The sequence below is a fragment of the Lemur catta genome, chromosome 9 (genome assembly GCF_020740605.2).
Source record: "Lemur catta isolate mLemCat1 chromosome 9, mLemCat1.pri, whole genome shotgun sequence".
Taxonomy (NCBI): domain Eukaryota; kingdom Metazoa; phylum Chordata; class Mammalia; order Primates; family Lemuridae; genus Lemur; species Lemur catta.
In genome coordinates, this window is record NC_059136.1 from 18,346,935 (window position 1) to 18,367,010 (window position 20,076).

At 45.4% G+C, this 20,076-nt stretch overlaps 1 protein-coding gene across 2 annotated transcripts in view; it reads right to left on the bottom strand.

The window, feature by feature from the left end:
* The window catches only part of OTUD7A (OTU deubiquitinase 7A), a 91,099-nt gene that overhangs the window by 50,851 nt on the left and 20,172 nt on the right, over positions 1–20,076 (bottom strand). For both annotated transcript variants that reach the window (XM_045560412.1, XM_045560413.1), the window contains one exon: positions 2,048–2,230. In XM_045560412.1, coding sequence (XP_045416368.1) covers positions 2,048–2,230 — 183 coding nt within the window. The remainder of the gene's footprint in view (positions 1–2,047; positions 2,231–20,076) is intronic.

Below are 20,076 nucleotides of genomic sequence, written 5' to 3' on the forward strand. Positions count from 1 at the left end.
CAGGGTAAAGGTCACAGAAACCACAATAAAGGCTCTGTCCCACCTTCTCCTCTCTCTCTCTGCCTCCTGACTGACGCTGGTGCTTCCCCTGCCGTGTCTCCTGCTTCTAGAGGACCGTGAGTGAAACCTTCTTCTTTCATGACAGTCATTTCTGTGTCTGTGTGTCTTACCACACCTGATTCAAACCAGTCCTAGGTACATTTTAAAATAGGTGTGCAAATCTTTTCCTAAAGGGACAGATATAAACATTCTAGGCTTTGTGGGCCAGTCTCAGTATCAACTACTTGACTCCGCCTCAGTAGCGCTGGAGTAGCCATAGCCAACACATACATGAGCAGGCATGGGGGGTGCCAATAATACTTCATCTAAAGGACAGGCAGTGGCCAGGTTTGGCTCAGGGGTCAGCAAATGCTGATGTAGAATATGGGATGCTCCAGTTTCGATTTTAGTATACTGAGATTTTAGGAAGAACTCAGCTAAGGAAGGGATACATAAATCCAATTCAGAAACTCTATTTTATTAAAAATAGATATGATCACTCACAAGGCTCAATTAATAGGATTACGCTATGATAGACTCCTGTTTTTTTTTTTTTTCCTTCCTTAAATGATACCTGAGAAAAGTAAGGTAGCAGCAGGTGACAGCTGGACTTATTAGGCCCCCCTTCCGTCAACCTCTCTTGAAGCAGAGAGGAGGGTCCTTCCAGCCCTCTCACCAGGAGGGTAAGATAACAGGTTCGCTTGTTTGCTGCCAGCCCCAAAGAGCAGGAACTGCCGTGGTGTCACCTGTCTGGACTACACTGCACGGAAGATGCCAGGAGCCCACCTGTGCAGTGCTGAGGGAATGACAGTCAGGGAGACCCTGAGTGCAAGACTGAGCCAAATGGCTGGGGAAGGTGGCTCCGCCTGAGTCAGGTCTAATGACAGAAATGAAATAGAACTTAACAACAATGCAACAAGAGGGACAAGACAGTGAACAAGCCTCAGCGTCCTCTCCCTGAACCCATCCTGGAGACCCCCAGGGGCAGAAGAGCAAGGCCCCAAGGAGAGGGGCTGGGGGGACATCTGGCTGTGCTCTTCCTCTCCCCATCATGGCCCCCACAGTCCACTGTGCCCCCCATCATCCTGGCAGGGTGGGCTCGGTGCCAGCTGGAGGAACTCCAGGTGGTACTGGAGTGCAGCTGGGTGGGCCCAGTGACAATGAGCACTGCCTTCCCGCCTCTCTCCAATACACCCCAAGCTCGGCAGTTACACCAGAGGGTGGCAGCCCCCGGAAATGAGCAATTTCTAGAAGAGAGGGGCTGGGAGCTTCCCTCAGGAGAAAAGCTGACCATGGGGAAGGGAACAGGCAGGGAACGTTTAGAGCCCACATTAAAACACTCAAGGCTCTCCAGCCTGAGCGCTCCCCCCACTCTCATTCCAAGGAGCAGGACCAGAGCCCAAGCTCCTGTCCCTGTCGCCTGCTGTGTACCACAGTGAAGATGGCCAATGACCACAGGCCCTAGGAGCTCACAGGGAAACTGAGGAAACAGCTGCGGAGGGCAAGCACTGTTAGAGAAGGTCAACAAAGTCCTGAGGCCAGGGAAGTGGAATAAACGGACCAGGAGGACAAGATTCAAAAAGGAGCCTTTTAGTTCAGTGGGAAAAGGTGAACTAAAAGGTCAGTTAACATACTTGAACGTGATGTTGAACAGATTTGCTACTTAAGGAGATAAAGCTACTTAAGAAATAACTGAAGGAAGTGGACGTATTTGGTTTGGAAAAACTAGGATTCCAGGAGGAATGCTTGTTTTTAATCACTTAAAGAGTGGTTGGGGTCCTAGGGAATTGGACTCACTCTTCTGCTTTTCTGAGGCAGAGGTAGGAGCCATGAACGGAAGCTGCAAAGGATGTGTCCAGGTAGTGTAAGGCATGATGCACTGGGAGTCCTACTTGTCTGCAGCCAGAAGAGGATGACCCCACCGTTCTTTGCACCACCCAACTGGCCTGGAAGCCATGGCACACGGGCAGCTAGGGCAGCTGTGCCTGGGCTCAGCCTTCAGCCATACCTTGGGCAATGTCGTCCTGCCTCTGCAGGCAGGGCCGCTCCACCTTGTGCCCGGGCTGAGGCGGCTCCCGCTCTGGCTGCTTGGGACACCTCCCTTCGTTGAACACATGTGGCAGGTTGGCTGTGTGCACCTGTCGGAGCTGCTCATAGTCGCTGAGAGCGGCTGTCAGGTCCCAGTTTTTGCCTACGGACAAGAAATGACAAGAGATCACAGTATGAATGCGTGAGTAATGGTCTCATTGTAGAAAAGAACCGTGACAAGAAGGGTTTCCCATTAGCACAGGAAATAATGAACTTTCTACCAGTAGTTCTTGATTTTGAAAGGGGTAAAATGGCCTGCATAATCTCTAAAAGTAGAATTTCACATCCATCACTGACGTCCATCTGAAAAATGTGACTACATCTAGTCTCACAGCCTCTAGATCCACTCACACTTCTAAACATTGCAGCCCTAATTATCACATCCGCCTTTGAATCAAGTTGTAGAGTTTACTCTCCAAGGGGATAAAAGCATACAGTTAAAAAAAAAAAAAGAATGAAAAGAATTCCTAAAGTTTCTTTGGACTTGGGCTCATAGTTTTTCTTTTAAGCTTCTCATGGCAAATGCAGACGTTGGGAGGGCTTCTCTTGTTAGAGAGCCTTCGCAGGGGGCAGACCCTAGCGCAGGGCCTGGGCTGAGACGCAGGCTGGTGTGCCTGGTGTGGGCAAGCGCTCAGCAGGGCCCCCACCCTCCACACTGGGTGCTGGAGCTGACCCTTCACACGAGGGGGAGCTCTTTGGGGGAGCTGGAACACAGCGTGGGGGCTCTGGTTCCTCACTCTGAGAGTCAGTAGACCTCACATGGTAGGAAGGAGACAGCACACACCACATCTGGTTCAATTAGGCATCGTGTGCTTTTTGAAAACAAAGAATTAAAAGCTTAGCCTCAATTGTAAGGGGCTAATAAAATCCTCTCTTGGTTAGCTTTGAATTGCAGGTATTAACTATATTGACTAATTACACTCTGAATGATGTTGTATGCACAGCAGAGTGAGGCTTTAAATGTATAAAACAATATCTGAACATCTTCCTTTTCTCTTTCTACATCTTTCCATTGCAGACTTGATACTATCAATCATGACATTTAAATCACATTACACAGTCACTTACAATTTAATCATACTTTCCCCTCCATAGTCAGCTAACAAAGCCTATAATAGACACGTCTTGGCACCATCTCAGTGGGTAAGAAAAGCAAACTAAAACCATCTGGGTCACCAACCCAACAACAAAAGAGTTACAATGGGTTTTTGTAAGTGATAATAGGTGGGGGGCACGGATGTAACACAGACCCCATTACTGTTAGAAGGAGTAGTGGAGGGGTGGGCAGTGGCAATGACAGGCTTGGTTTAGGTAAAACCAAACTAAATAAGAAATCAGAGAATGCACTCTCACTCCTACACCTGACTAACAGGCACAGTGTGCAGAACTGTAGCGTAAAAATACTACCTATGTGGCCAAACCTGGGATTTTTGAGTCTAAGTGGTAGTAACCATCAAATGGGCATTAGTGTGCCAGGGCTCAGGTTCTAAGAAGAGAAGGACGAGGCCCTGCCTTTAGGGAACTCACACACCTTTGCAGGTGCAATGGCTGGGGTGTGCACCTTGCTCTAATGCAGGCCTGGGGGGACAAGTGCCAAGGAAGGGTCAAACTCATGCCAAAGAGGAAGGTCAGAGGGAGGGGAGGCAGAGGAGCAGCACTCTGGACCCCAGCTCCTGTCACGAAACACAGACACACTAACATTGCTGTGGGTGGCAGCAAAAGCATTGGCACACTGAACTCTGGCTGTGCAGAGGGATGGGAAAGGAGAGGGACAGCCTGTGTGGAGCACCTGCTGGGCTCTTGGTGTAACAGGGGCGGCGTCCTAGCCACAGTGAGGAACAGGCATTATCCTGGCATGTCACAGACAGAAAGTGAGGCTTGGCGTGGTTAAGCCATTCACCCGCAGTCTCTCATTGGACATGCCATTGTGTCTTGGTTCTTTCCATGGAGCTGCCTGAGCCCTGAAAGGCTGCCCCAGGCATGAGGCCTGGACCTGGCAGAGCTGTGGCCACCTGGCTCTGCAGGCTGGACACTGCTCCCAGGAGCCAGCCCACTCCCACCCCACTGGGCTTCTCCCAGCCACAGAGAGAGCCTGTCCTGCTGCTCCTGCCCAGTCCCTACCCAGGCCTTGCCCAAGGCCCCATCCACGGCTCCCAACACAAGGCCTTTCAGGCCCTAGTCGAAGGCAGGAGCAGTTACCACAGGGAGCTCGGGGGCCAGTGTGGCAGCCCACACTGCAGAACCGGGTGTGTCCCTACGACAGGCACCTGTTAAGGGTGAAACTGTGACCACACGGAGAAGGCAGCTGTCCGGCCATCAACGAAGGCCTATCTGTCTGTTCTCCCAGTGACCTCTCACTCTGCTGACCTGCCGACTTGCTCACAACCTCTCTGGATGCTCCATCACTGCCTCGGATGCATGCTCGCTTTGCTACACCCCAGCCCTGCGTCCCTAACCAGTGGGCGTCCAGGGATTCAGTAAGTGTGAGGTGAGAATGGGAGGGAGGTGAGCAGGAGGCAGGGGCCGTCCACAGGCACTCGGCTCCCAGCTGCTCCCTTTGAAGCTTCTAAAGACGCCCCAGGGACTCCCCTCGTTAGTGTTCGTGCATGTGGAAAGGGTCCCAGAGGCCACTGGAGGGAGAAGAAAACAGGACAGACAACAGGCACATTCGTCAGTTGTTTAAGGGGCCAGATCCTCTCAGGATATATTTCCTACCCTGCGTAATTCCACAGACAGCAGCTCAGGAGAACCAGGAGTGAGCGGTGATCTGCAGATGTGTGGACTGGGGATGCCCGGGAGATGAGCCTGGCCTTGGTACAGGCTGCATCTAAAACCAGGAAGCCTGGAGGATAGGGCCGGGGGCCGGGCGCTGCCTGGTGGCCCGGCTGAGGGCTCAGTGCTCAGGGAGCATGGACGTCAAGCTCCCTTCTCGACTTTTCCATTTTAAGTTACTGGGAACCCCAACAGATTTCTCATCGAGTCAGGATGAGAGGAAAGGCAGAGAGGCACAGCTGTGGAATGGGCCAGGCCTGATGCAGTCCCAAGGCTGTGTGCCCCTGAGGCCAGGATACTCACTTCTGGAAGAAACGCAGTCCAGCAGAGCAGTTAAGGACACGGGTGTTAGAGCCTGGTTTTCAGCCCTGGCTCCCCCTCCTACTAATCCTCTGAGAGTGACTGTATCATTTCACCACGCTAAGCCTCAGATTCCCTTCTTGTATAAGTGGGATGATAAAATCCATCTAATGAGAATTCTTATGAGTGTTAAATGAGACAAGAAGATAATGTTTGTAAAGTTCTTAGTATACGAAAAACATTAAATACATGGTAGTTATCACTATTCTCATTAACTATAGGGTTTTTCTTATGCCTAATTTCTATCACTTAGGGTTAAAATCCAGTAGGTGAAGTGGCTGAGATTCAAATCCTGATCTGTCTTAATTCACCCTCCCCCAAACCTGACCCAACTTTGGGCATTCTAGCTCCTGGTTGCTGACACCTCCCTCCCCACCTCGCCCATCCCCCACGACCCTCCACAACCAGACTTTGTCCTCTTCTCCTCTTTTTTGCTGGGTCCCTCGCTGTCCACCCCACCTTGCCAGGGCTTTCAGCTGCTAGGTTCTTCTCTCCTCCCCATGGACCTACCTTCACTATGTGACATTCTCATGCCATCTCCCCAACACGGGCAGGCCATCGGGTCCATGGGAGGGCACTGCACAATGGCCCCCGCCCCCCACAACATGGGCATTTTCACACTTCTCCTTCTCCTGCTTCTCTGATACTCCACTGTCCCCTGTGCTGGCTCCTTTGCCTTTTCCTGAACATATGAGATCACCCAGTTTTTCTTTTTATTCTTCTTTTCTTCTCTTAATTTATACCCTTCCTCACAGATTAAAGTCCACCTCTGTGAATAATCTTAAATCTAGTCAAAATCCGTATCCTACGCTTCAAAGCCAAATATCCAACAATGGCAGATAGTAGCTGACTATCCAGTTTCTGCTCTCCTCTAACTATATGCACAGAATCCTCATTTATTTTGGATAGCAATTCACACAGCTAGAAATACTTTTCTCCTACAACTAATCTGAGATCTTCAAAATATGTTCCTGTTGTCCCATCTCTCTATATTTGCTTACTCTGTTCCTTCTCCAGCAATATTTCCTCAAAGCAGCAGGAGATTATAACTGCCCAGAGGAAGGTAGAGACTGCCTGTGTAGTTCTTCTACAAGACACCAGGAGGCTAGGCTTCTGTTTGTGATAACCACAAGATGGCAAGTTATTGGATTACCAGCAGGCACAGGTTTCGTGGTAAGTACCAAGACCTCTAGTATGATTCACTGCTGAAAATGTTTATGCTTTAAACTTCTAAATCATTTGATTTTTTTCACTGTTTTAAGAGGGGGTAGATTGCAAGTTAAACTTAACACATGCGTTTTGGCACCCAGAGGGGGATGTGCTGCTTTAATTTAGCACGAAGGTATCACAGCTCTAAAGGAAAACTACAAATCACAGATACATGAACTCACAAGAGGATGTGAAACAGGAACCTACTAAACTCAGGGAGAAAAAAAGGAATCAAATTGTTTTAGAAGTGAAGTTAAACTATAAGTGAGCAAAGGGAAAACAGACCACAGATAGCATAGTAAGAATCATAAAAATAAAAAAAAAAATAAGTAAAGTAAAACAGAAAAAAACACAGTGTTAAAGAGAAATAGTAGAATACCATATAGGCAAAAACAAATTTAACATACTCATAGAGCCCAAAATAAGATATTTTGAATAATGGAAAAGAAAAAAGAATTTTAACACTTTAATAAAAAATGCAAACATTTTTGAAATAAAGATTTGATTTCACATATTGAAAGGGCACAATGTATATAAGGAAACTGTTCTAGTATCATCAATACCAACATATATCCTTGCAAAATTATTGTGCTTTAAAGATAAAGAGAATTCTTTGAATATTTAAGCAAAAAGGACAAGAAATCAGGTTAGCAACATACTTCTTGGCAGCAACATTCAATGCCAGAAAACAATGGGGTCACACCTACAAGATACTGAAGAAAGAAGGCAGTATGAAATAAGAAAGTTCTGTGCTGAAGCACGCTATTCTTTAATGCATAAAGCCTACAGACAAACCATTTTAAACATGTAAGAGTTCAGGAAACATTCCTCACATGGACATTTCTTGAGAAAACTACTAGAGGATGAACTCCAGCCAGTCAAGAGATGAATGGGAGTTTGGCCAGGGGACAGTCAGGTAGCAGTAAATTTATTTAACTGCACATCTAAGAAAAAGCAAAAGTAGAGATACAAGTGATGGAAGAGAATGCCAACTTTCTGTCAAGTGCTGTAATACACGGGAGTACAAAGATAATGTTTAAAGTTGATAGGTCAAATATATACACATATATATGTGAGCATATTTAATGGTATAAAGGCAAACAATAAAATCACATAAAAGACATATTATTGGTTAAACTGGAGGTAGAAGAGAGAAGAGAGGATGGAGGAGGAAGATACAAGCTAGTTTTACTGAGACACATCATAGGGAATAAATGGATGTTATCTAAAGAAGACGGGATATAGAATAGTATAGAAAGGCAAACTTTTAAAAAAGTAACCACTAGATAATAAGCATAACTTATCTAAATACCATAAAAAGTATTTTTAAGTAACAAAAAGTTAAAAAAATATAGTGAAAGATATTAAAAATATTTATATATATGGGTAAATTCACACCTAACCGGCACAATGTATACCATCTGGGTGATGGACACATTTATATTTTGACTCAAACTATACAAAAGCAATTCATGCAATCAAAACATTTGTACCCCTGTAATTGTCCGAAATTTAAAAAAAATAAAAATATATTTACAGAAAAAATATTTATATATAAAACTAGAAAATATAATGTGACAGAAGATCAATGGAGACAACAGAGGGACAGGACTTGGGCCTCACTTCTGACCAAGGGAGGTGACATGGGACAGCAAGACCCAACCTAATAAACTGTAAAAGAGCAAAAAACAAATGACCTCTGAGTTGCTGGTACTCAGCCCATAGCCATATAAGGAGGGGGCCAAACTGTCTGTCTCTTGAGTAATGTCTTCCAGGACCACTGAAGCAAGATGCTGACACCAGCTGATGAGGAACTTGGCTGCAACGAAACCAGACCTATCTGGATCTAACCACATTGAAACAGAATAGACCCCTACACTGACCTTACCCTGACGTTTCCCTCTTTATAATCTCATTTTAATACTAAAAATCATGCCCGGGGTGGAGGTTTAAAATGTTAACGAAACATGTGATGCGTGAAGAAGCATGACCGCTAAATGGGGTGGGGAACCTGGGGCCTGAAGGCCTCATGTGGCCCCGAGGCTGCAGGACCCATGAAAGTTCCGCAGCCCTTTGTTCTGGGAGCCAGTCTGTTTTCCTCTTAACCAGTACTCCCTCTCTTTTGTCCAAGCAAAAGCCTCGAATAAAGCCTTGCCTGTCTAAATCTTTCCAGTCTCATGCCAATTTCTATTGACTCGGGGACCAAGAACCCGAAGCCGGGTATCACAATCCTATCTGTTGTAGCAACAAATTTAAATAGGCTTAATACAACTAAAGGAAAGGATTTCCACAGTATCTCTAAAAGGAAAGACTATTTTCTCTATATAAGAGACACACCTAAAGCAAAGTGACTTAGAAAGGTTACAACTAGAAGAGATGGACAATGGTTTATCAGGTATCTCAGACACAAACTAAACAACAAAAACCACAACACAGAGGTCATGATCTTGTATCAAACAAGGTAGAATTCAGTCCAAAAGCATTAAGTAAGATGAAGAAAACCACTTTATATGGCTAAAGGGTTCAATTCACAATGAAATGTATTAATCATGTGTTTTATTCTCTGTATTTTATGATGCTTTGACATCTTGGGGCCTTTGTGACCCAAGAGAGACTGCCTCTTCCAGGGCTAGCTAATTCCTAGAGACAGCAGATCTCTCCTCTGCAAGCTGCCTTTTATATGTAAACCAATCAATGCAAAGCCCAGACCCCTCAACCACTGCTTTTCTTGGGCTCTTACACTCCAGGGCAATATTCTCCTGCCCTAATCTCCCCCAGCACCAGGTACCAGACAACTCAGGACAGCTCCTGCACCTTGGACTGCTAGAATTATTCAGACCAGCTTAGCCTACTTTCCCTGCCTTGCCCATTCCTTCCCGTGGAAATCACAATAAAGGGCCCCTGCTCAGGTTTTCCTCCTGCTCCCCTGCCCCCGGGCCAACCTGGTGCTTCCCTGGGGAGCCCTGTGTGCTGTGCTGTGTACCCCGCTTCTAGGGAACTGTGAGTAACAAACTTCTTCCTTCACGACAGTCATTTCCATGTCTGCAAGTCTTACCACGCCTGATTAAAGCAAATGCCAGGTACATATGGAAACAGCAGACATAAGAGGTATGAATATCTGCATACTAAATTAAAAAGCAGACACTTTTTAAACTACCATGAGATGCTAAGACAAACACGCTGACATACATGATTACCGAGGAGAGAATGCCAAAAACAGCAGGACAGACTGTAATATAGTAACAAACAGCCTTCAAATCCTAGAGATTCTTTCTTTTTTTTAAATTTCAGCTTATTATGGGGGTACAAAAGTTCAGGTTATATATATTGCCCATGTACCGCCCATCCCCCCGAGTCAGAGCTTCAAGCGTGTCCATTCCCCAGACAGTGCGCATTGCACTCATTATGTAGTTATACCCCCATCCCCTCCCCCCACCCCCATCTCCCCGAGTCAGCACATTCAAGTGTGACCATTCCCCAGACAGTGTGCATTGCATTCATTATGTAGTTATACACCCATCCCCTCCCCCCACCCCCCACCTCAGTCTGATAACCAATTGGTGTCATTCCCAAATGTGCATTTAGGTGATGATCAGGGAAACCAAAAAATCCTAGAGATTCTAACAGCAAAGGTTGTTGACCTTTTGTTCCATGAGCCTGCCATGGGTGGACCGAGCTGCACGCCACACCTGCTAACTCCAGGATTCAGGCTGACAGCACAGCCACTCTTAAAAATTGCCTATCACTGTGGCAGAGGGACAAAAAGCCGAGAGCATCTCCCACCAACAAATACTCTGTCCTAGAAGTGACATCTCACTTCTGTTATAATCCATGGCCACAGCTAGTCACAGGGTCCCATCCAATCACTGGGGCCAGAAGGGGCATCCTCCCTTGTGCCCACAGGGGGAGGCAGAGAGCTGGACATAGTCTGCGAACAGCAGTAATGATTAATACCTTGGATGTAAAATGAACACACATGTATAAATAGCCTTCAGGTGTGAACAAAAGTACATCAGAAGACATGATGGAAGCAGAACATTCCATTTACAATTGCAATTAAAATGACAAAATACTGAGGAATAAACTTAAAAGCAATGTACACAACGTATGTGTGAAAAACTTGTAATATTCCTGGAGGGCAAAAGTAGAACTGCACATACTATATTCTTAGTTAGGGAGTCTCAATATCATAATTTCTCCCTAAGCTAACTTGTAAATTTAATTTGATTCCAATAAATACTATAAGCAGGCATTTTTTTCTTTTCTTGGGATTCAGATAAACTGATTTTAATGTTCAATTGGAAAAATAAGCAAGAATAACTGGAAACTCAAAAAGTAAGAGCAGAGAGGAGGTGGGAGCACATGCAGACCTGAAACCTTCTCTCCCGCCTCAATCACTGGTCCATAAATGGTCAGACAAAGCAACGGATCATGTCGGAAAGGCCCAGAGAGTCTCAAATACATACAAAATGTCAAAAGACAAATGTCAATCCGGGAAAAGGCTTGCAACTCACATCACACACAAAAGGTTTATCTCTAAAGTAGGTCAGTTCCTGGAAAAAGCTAAGGAAGAAATGTGAGGCGGGAACTGTGTGGGGGCCCAGGGCAGGAACTGTGTGGGGGCGCAGGGCGACAACTGGGTGGAGCAGCAGCAGCCCACAGTAGAGGTGCAGCGGAGGCTCTGCTGGCTTGGTGGGGGCCCCAGGGTAGGAGGGATCTTCAGGGGTCCACACTGTGGCAAGGGGGCCAGGCCTTTATACCCAGACGTAGTCACTAGATGGGGGTTGCCCTCAGGGAGTGCCTTGGGCAAGGTGACTTCCTGTGGTTGGGGACAATTCCTGCAGAGGGACTCAGCCTGAGCCATTAGCACCTCCTCTCTCTGCTCAGGCAGGAGCACCTCGTTCCCAGGGAAGGGGTCTGGGTGCTAGAGCAGACACTACAATCTGTGTGTGTGTGTGTGTGTGTGTGTGTGTGTGTGTGTGTGTGTGCACGCGCGCATTGCCCAGAAACCAATAAGGACAAAAAAAAAAAAAAAAAAAAGAAAAAAAGATTAACAATCCAAAAGATACACGGGCAAGTGGAAGTGTAGAATTATATAACCCGCAGGAACAGCAATTTTGTGATATTCATCAAAATTATAAATGCATTTATCCTATGACCTGGCAATTCCACTTCAGGGAATTTATCCTACAGAAATAGCTAAACACATAAAATGAGGTATGTATAATATAGTCTTTGTAGCATTGTTTCCAACAGAAAAATAATGGAAACAAGCCAAGTGGCCATCTATAGAAGACTATTTAGATACCCTAGAGTACATGTCTCCTAACACGATACGATGCTGTTGTATGAAAGTGCTGTAGCATACATTAGGGAGTGGAAATACTTATAATCCTACCTTTGGATAAGGATAGAAATATACACACACACACATATTTTGCTTGCATCTGCATATACAAACGCTGGACAGGTGAACAAGAAACAAATATAAGTGGTGACCCAGGGGTCAGGGCAGGGTGGAGTAGAGGGGACAGAGAGGGGTGCAATATTTTTAATGTCTACTTCTTCTGAGTTTTGACCTATTTGAAAAAATTAGCTATTTAAAACAAATAGGAAAAATTTTAGAGTTAAAAAAAATTCAAAAATAATTATCCTGTATTTTAAGTGTATAAGAGTGGAAACTTTCTCATAATATTCAGTCTGCCATATTGCTAGAAATGGAAGATCTCATCTCATTTACTTTTGTGGGCAACAATTTTGAATTCCCTAGCTATCAAATACAAACAGAAACAGAAACAGAAAGAACCAATTGAAATAACTGATCCTCTAAACTAACTGATATTTGTAAGATTAGTTTTAATTAGCTTATTTTTATGGAATATGGAGAAGGAAATTAGCCCAAAGGCTGCTAAACTAATCTTCCAATAGGTCCTTGTTCACTAGCTGCTTGTTCATTTGGAACTGAAATTATATTACTGATATTTTGTTGAAGAATCTTTGATATAGAACACTTTAAAAGGACAAGAGCTTTGTGCCATTCACTCTTTGGTGTACAAAGTGGTTTTTGTGCACGCCACTGTACTGAAGCACCTCTTTTCAAAACTACCAACAACTTTCACGTAGATAAATCCAAGGTCACCTCTGTGTTCCCATTCAATAGAGCTACCCACTACCTCCTTTTTCATTCACTCTCTTCTTATTCTTCCAAAACGCCACACTCTTCTCATCATCCTCTTATGTCCCAGGCTGCTCTAGTCCTCTCCATTTAACAGCTCCTCCTTCACTAAAACTCTAGATGTTGTCACTCCTCAGTGCTCAGAACTGACCCAATTCTGTTGGGAGCATTTGAAAGAAATTTTTACTTCTGATTTAAAGGAATGCAGACTTAAGAGGAGAGCTGACGTGTGCTGTTATTCTTCCTTGGGCAATTTCTGGCTCCTTCTTGAGTCCCAATTTTGCAACTTTAAGGAGAGATGATTGAGATCCATCTCTGAGGGGTGCTCTAAATTCTGAAAGTTAACAAACAATGCAGGAGGCTTCTACCGTTATTCAGACATCCAGCTGGAAACCCCAGGAAGCACGAGACCATAACCAGGCAAAACTCTGGACTAGTCTGCACATGCTGCTGCACCCTGCTCCCCTCCTGCCACCGTCCCGCGTGCACCTATTCCGCCCCTCCACCGACAGCTCTCCGTCACCTGCACTGAGGACCTGCGCTCTGCCAACCCCAGGAATACCCAGCATCAGTCACTCCCTTCTTTGACCACGTTCTTGGCATGTGGGACACCGCACTCTGGGTTTGTCTCCTCTTCATGCACTGCTCTTCTGGTCTCCTTTGCCAGATCCTTCTCCAACTCCTGGCCTCTGCTTGCAGAAGGGCTCTAGCCCCGGGGCCATTTCTCTTCCCCATCTGCACTGCTGCCCAGCTGCTTGCTGCAAGTACCATCTAAATACTGAGCACACCTGGATTTTTGTCCCCAGCCCAGCTCTTGACTCGCATATCTAACTCCTGACCCTGTGTCTCAACTTGGCTGGCTAAGAGTATCCCACTCCCAGCAGGGCCAAGCCAAAGATCCATGCAGCCACTGACTGTTCTTACTCTCACAGTCCCCAGTAGCAAATCTGTTCAGCTGTAGCTTAAAATATAGATTCTTGATCTAATCCCTTCTTGAATTCTCTGCCATTGCCACCCCAGCTCGGCCACTTCTCTTGCTTTGATTACTGCCCAAGACTCCTGGCTCCTCGCCCTGCTTCACTGCGGTGCCCTACAGCCTGTTCTCCACAGGGCAGCCAGAGTGGCCCTTTGAGGATGTAAATATTGACATGTTCCTCTCCTTTTAAACCCTAGAGACTTTCAATTATTTTCCAGATGACTCCAGAGTCTTCTCCACAGCCTCCAGGCCCTTTGCAATCTGGCCCTGGGACACCATGTGACATCACCTCCTTTTCTTCTTTGGACTCCAGCCACTCTGGCCTCCTGGCCAGGATTTTCCCATCACAGGCCCTAGCACTCACTATTTCTTCTGCCTGGATTATTCATTCCCAAAATACCAGCACTGATTTCTCCTTCACTTCACTGTGGTCTCTCTTGGGATATCAGCTCATCAGAAAGGCTCTTCCTGACCATTTTATCTACAATGCCATGCACCCTGGGATGCATCAATCCCACTGCTAGAGAAACACACCTGTACATGTGCCATATGCACAAGGAGCCCTATTAAAAATGTGCACAGAAGCTCTGTTCATAACAGCAGAAAAAAGAAACAAGTTAAATATTTATCAAAAGTAGAATGAACAAACACATTTGGTCTATTGAAACAATGGAATACTATGCAGCAACGAAGAAGAAATTAAACTCCATATAACAACATAGGTGAACCTCAGGAACATATTGTTGCAGGAAAGACGAAAGTTCCTAAGTATCATATAGTTTGGTTTCATTATATAAGGATCAGAGCATGCAATAACAAACAACATATTGCCTACAGGTACAGACACACATGGTAAAATGCTCAAGGAAAGCAAGGAAAAGGTACATACAAACTTCAGGGTAGTGGTCATCTCCAAGGAGAGAAGTAATGTGATGGGTTAGGAGGAAGCACAAAGGAATTTCAAAGTTGATGACAAATTCCATCCCTCCATCCCTTTTTAAGCTAGGTGGTTTAAAACTGCTTTATTTTCATAATTAGTTTTGATAAATATTATTTGGTAAGCCCTCAGTATAATAAAAGTAATGAATTAGAGTAGGTTATGCTGTGGTGATCAGTAGAACCTCCCACCACCCCCATCAGTAGCTTAAAGACAAAAGGCTTATTCCTTTCTGCACGCAGTAGTCCAGCCTGGGAGTCCAGGCCAGGGATGGCTCTGCTCCACACACTCACCCAGGGATCCAGGAGCCATCTTCAGTACATGACTTCCAAGCTGCCCTGTGTGGCACCAGCAGCCTGCTCAGCCAGAAGGGGGAAGAGCCCAGAGGAACACCCACTTCTCCCTTATTTCACTGTAGTCTCTCCTCCAACCTCAGATAGGCTCTGATAGGACAGGCCCAAAAGTGCACATGTCACTCTCTCTGCTGTTCCACTGTGGGAATTATTACAGGCCCACACTGAAGTACACAGGAGCCTGGGAAATGGGGCCTTGTCGCCTGCTTAGGGAGAAGGAAGAGTGCACTTGGGTACACAGCTAGTTGTTTCTACCCCAAACATTTGACAAACATATTTACACTAAAAATCCTGCGTGTATATGTGTGTGTGCATGTACACATACACATGCATACATGCATGTGTATATATGTATATGAAGAACTAAAAAGAGAGACAACAAAATATTTTTGGGATTCTCTCTAAAGAGTAAGATCATGAGTGACTTTTATGTTTTCATTGTGTTTGCATTTTCTTCAATGATTTCATACTAATGTTAAATATGTCCTTAGGGCCTCAGTTTACCTGAATGCCTGGTGGACGTGATTTGTTTGCCTAAGTAAGTAAATGGTTCCTTTTTGATTTAGTTTTAATGAATACGTACACATCCAAAAACGAAAATAAATTTTGGATTCAACCATTTCAAACAATTGGTTAAATAACACAGAAAAATAAATTAAAACAAATCAATTTTATCATTGAATCATGACTATTTTGTGCTACTCTGCAAGGTAAATATTGAAACTACCAATTTCATACTAATGTGAAATATAATTTAATTAGTATATTTTTTATGATAAAGGGATGAAATAATTTTGGAAAGAAAACTCAATTTGGTCATATATATATCAACTGAATAAAAGAAAATCAAATTATAATTATACATATATTCAGACATAGTCATATGCCATATAATGATATTTTAGTCAACAATGGACAACATATATGACAGTGGTCCCATAAGATTATAACAGAACTGAAAAATTCCTATTGCATAGTGACATCGTAGCTGTTGTAACTTCATAGTGCAATGCATTGTCTTTTCTATGTTTAGAGATGTTTAAATACACAAATACTTACCATTATGTTACAGTTGTCTACAGTATTCATTACAGTAATGTGCTATTCAGGTTGGAAGGAATTTCTGTCGTTAAGCAATGCATGACTATATATACACACACACAAACAGTAGGCACTAACTTATGGTTGCCTTATTCCACAAATGAAATAATTTTATTGTTGTGTAAGTATATAAACGAATATGTTTACAGTCTGAGAAATTCCATTTTTGGATTTCACACACTCCACAGCTTATAAACAAAGCATAACTTTGAAATATTTCCAAATGCTTGGGTTCCCTATTCTCAGAATGCAATTAATCTAAACAATGCTGCAAATATGGCGAGACATTTTCACAGCAGCTGAAGAAATAGCTAAACTGAATAACTAAAAGCTACGGGAAAGTTAGTGTTCCAACGCTGCACCTCAGGGAGGGCTGCCTGCGTCCTGCCATGGACTCACTGGGCACACCCCGGCAAGGCTCCCAGCACATGCAGGCATCCTGGGTGCCGATGATATAAAGATGAATAAAGACCCACGTGTGTGTCTTAAGAAGCTGACACAGCAAGAGGTAAGACAGATGTGGGATGGCTGAGAGGCGTGTACAGAGAGCCAGGAGTCTGCACAGGTGCCAACACGCCCCGTTATTTGTGAGTGAGGACTGGAGACTTCCCAGAAGAGGAAGATGAAGGGTGATGCAGGGCACAGAACTTATAAAGGCTCAGAGGCTTGCAAAACCGCCATCTGCTCAGTGAATTGCACAGTGTCAGAGTGTTTGAGAGATTTGGGGGCTGAGCCAAGAGAAAAAAGGATAAGACCACAAGGTGGCAATAGCAGGCACGAGCTTTATGGGGCAATGCTTTGACAGGCCTGCATGTGGGGAAGGGGACCGTCGTCCTCACAGCAGGAGACTGACTGTCTGGGGACTGTGGCAGCCTGGGGGTGGGTGGGCTGCTACTCAGGAAGGGAGGAGTGCAAGGGAACTCTCAGGGGAACGCAGGTTGAAGAGGGGGCTTACACGTAGAAATGGTTAATTTTACATGTCAACTGGATTGGCCATACGGTGTCCAGACATAAGGGAAAATTCACTCTCTGCCTGTCTGCCGTTGAGCTGGCCTTCGGACTCAGACGGGAACCTACACCGACAGCTCCTCAGCCTGCTACACAGAGGCTGTCTTTAGCTCATTCACACAACGCGACGGCAGCAGGGCTGGGCTGCAGGGTTTTACCAGACAGGACCAGAATGATCTCTCTCAGGTGGATTTTTAGAAAATACATAATTTGATTTCAAAGTCTCAGATGGCTTTAAAAAAGAAACTTGATTTCCAAGAGAAATAAATAAATGCAGTGGCTGCCTTGTTCTCAGCCACAGCGTCTGCCATCCTCCCTGATGTCTGTGCCACGCTACTTCTCTACTGCTTCAGTGGAGCTGGGGACCTGCTGGGACAGAACCGCATGCCGCAGAAAGCCAGTAGCTCATGTCTCCATCCTCCCCTCACTGAGCCCAGCCACCTTCTTCCAAACCAGCCTCAAGCTACTGACTGAAACCAGCAACCGCATTAGCTTCATCCAACAAAGTAAGGTCTCCCAGCCTTTAATCTTAAAATGGTGCTTGAAAAATAATCCAAATACTGATTTTCATAAAAATTGAAGAAAGTTAAGTCAACTGTCAAAATGAATTCAGTCCTGAATTAAAGTGTGGCCTGCTGAGACTGCCAGCAGCCTTCTACGGCGGGACGTACCGGCGACTCTCCACCCAGGCCCTGAGATCTGCATGGCATGTAAGAAAGAAATCTATTCCTTTCAGTTAAATTGTTTCAGTTAAAAATTCCTGAGGCAGCTTTTTAAAACCGAAATCAAACTAAATCCTGAAGACATGAGAAATAAATCACTTCATGTCTCTTGGATGTTTGCCAACCTAGCCTCTAGGAGGAGTTTAATTCGTCACATCTAAAGAAAGCCTTCTAGCTCTTTCCATGCAATTCTGCCAGGAAGTCCACTAGCTCCCCTCCCACAGCGTATGTACTCCAGGGTTAGCAGCAGAGCCTGCTGCAAGCCACCAGGGCCAGGCCTCACATCCTGGCCGGGTTCTTCCCCAGGGAGCCACGGCCGGAGCACATGACAGAGCTGACCGTGGGTGGTCAACCAGCCCACACGACTGCCAGGGAAAGGCTGCTGGGCCTCCCAGGATAGTTTCTGCTTCTTCAGATTCCATGAAATCCTGCTGGGGCTCTATGTCTACAAAATAATGAAATCATACTCACATAGGGATGAGGACTGGGGTGAGCACTGCCTGCTCCCCTCTTCCTGAGTTGCCTGGTGGAGAAAGCAGAGTGCCCAGGAGAAGCAGGTGAGGGTGATGATAAAGTTGGGTGCAGGTGCAGAACCCACTGTGTTGTGTGAGACTTCAGGGCCAGGAGGCCACAACCACCCAAGAGGACTCATCCTCCCAGGAGGCCATGCTCACCAATGACCTGCATCCACCAAGGAGATTGCATCCATTCAGGAGGACTTACCCTCCCAGGAGACTGTATCTACCTTGGAGGCTGCATCTTCCCATGCGGACACATCCTCTATAAAGCCAGCATCCACCAAGGACCTGCATCCACCAAGGACCTGCATCCACCAAGGACCTGTATCCACCAAGGACCTGACCTGCATCCACCACGCAGGCTGTGTCCATCCAAGAGGCCATGTCTACCCAAGAGGCTGTGTCCTCCCAGGAGCTATGTGCATACATTCAACAGAAATTCAGGGGGCATCTATTCTGATGCTTTAGTACTCACGCACTGAATAGTTCCCTAATAAGACGACTTCAGGACAGATCCAAAGAAATGAGGGAGTCCTTTGGCTATTTGGAGGGCAGCATTTTTGCTCATTAGAACAGCAAGGTCAGTGTCTACAGATGAGTGGTGTGGGGCAGCTTGTACTTGGAGTGTGCAGGGTGGGGTAAGGATGAAAGATTTTATCTTGGAAGAGACAAGACCACTGGCATATTCTTAGCTGCAGAAAGAAATGTTCTGAGATTCTTTCATTAAATTAAAAAATTTTATACTTTTCAAATTTAAATAGATTTAGGGGGTACATGTGGTTTTTTGTTACATGGATGAATTGCATAGTGGAGAAGTCCAGGATTTTAATATACCTGTCACCTGAATAGCATACATTGTACCCAATAGGTGATTTGTCTTTCTGTGCTTGGCTTGTTTTACTTAATGTAATGGCCTCCATTTCCCTCCTTGTTGCTGCATGTGACAGGGTTTCATTCCTTTTTATGGCTGGATAATCTGTACATGGAGGAACGAATGCCCAGCTCTGTGCCCAGCTGGCTGAGCCTAGGCAAGTGCCCAAACCCATGTAGCCACAAGCACAATCAAGATCTAAGTCACGATCATCACATCAGGGTGGCTGCCATTCCCCTCCCAGCTAATCCTGGCGTCTGCTGGAGGCTCTAGAAAGAGAATCGGCTTCCAGCCTCGTTCAGATGTGGCAGGATCCTGTTCCAGGCAGCTGTAGCACCAAGTCCCTGTTTTCTTGCAGGCTGTTAGCAAAGGTCACTGTCAGCATCCTGAGGCCACCGGTGTTCTATGGCTTGTGGCCCCTTCTTCCACCTTCAAGCCAGCAATGGCCGATGGAGTCCCCTTCACTCTCTCTGACCTCCTTGTCCTCATCTCTCCAAGTCTTCTTGCTTCTTCTTTTGCTTCTCAGGGCCCTTGACATTACCTTGTGCCCACCCAAATAAGCCAGGATAATCTATTTTAAAGTCAGCTAATTTTAAAATTAGCAACCGGATTCTATGTGCAAAGTCCCTTCGCAGCAGTACCCAGAGTGGTGTTTGACTGAATGTCAGGGAACCGGAATCTCGAAGGCGTCTTTGGGATCTTGTCTATCTCATCCTCCACATGGCCCTGTGCCTGAGCTCCACATAAATGGAATCATGCAATAAGGACTCTTCTGTGTCTGGCCTCTTTTGCTCAGAATAAAGTCTCTGAGATGCATCCACATTGTAGCATGCAATGGTACTTCGGTGTTTTGATTTTTGAGCAGTATTTCATCATGTGGACACACCACAGTGAGTTTATTCATTCACCTGTTTAGGGGCGTTTGTGTGGCTTCCAGATGTTGGCAA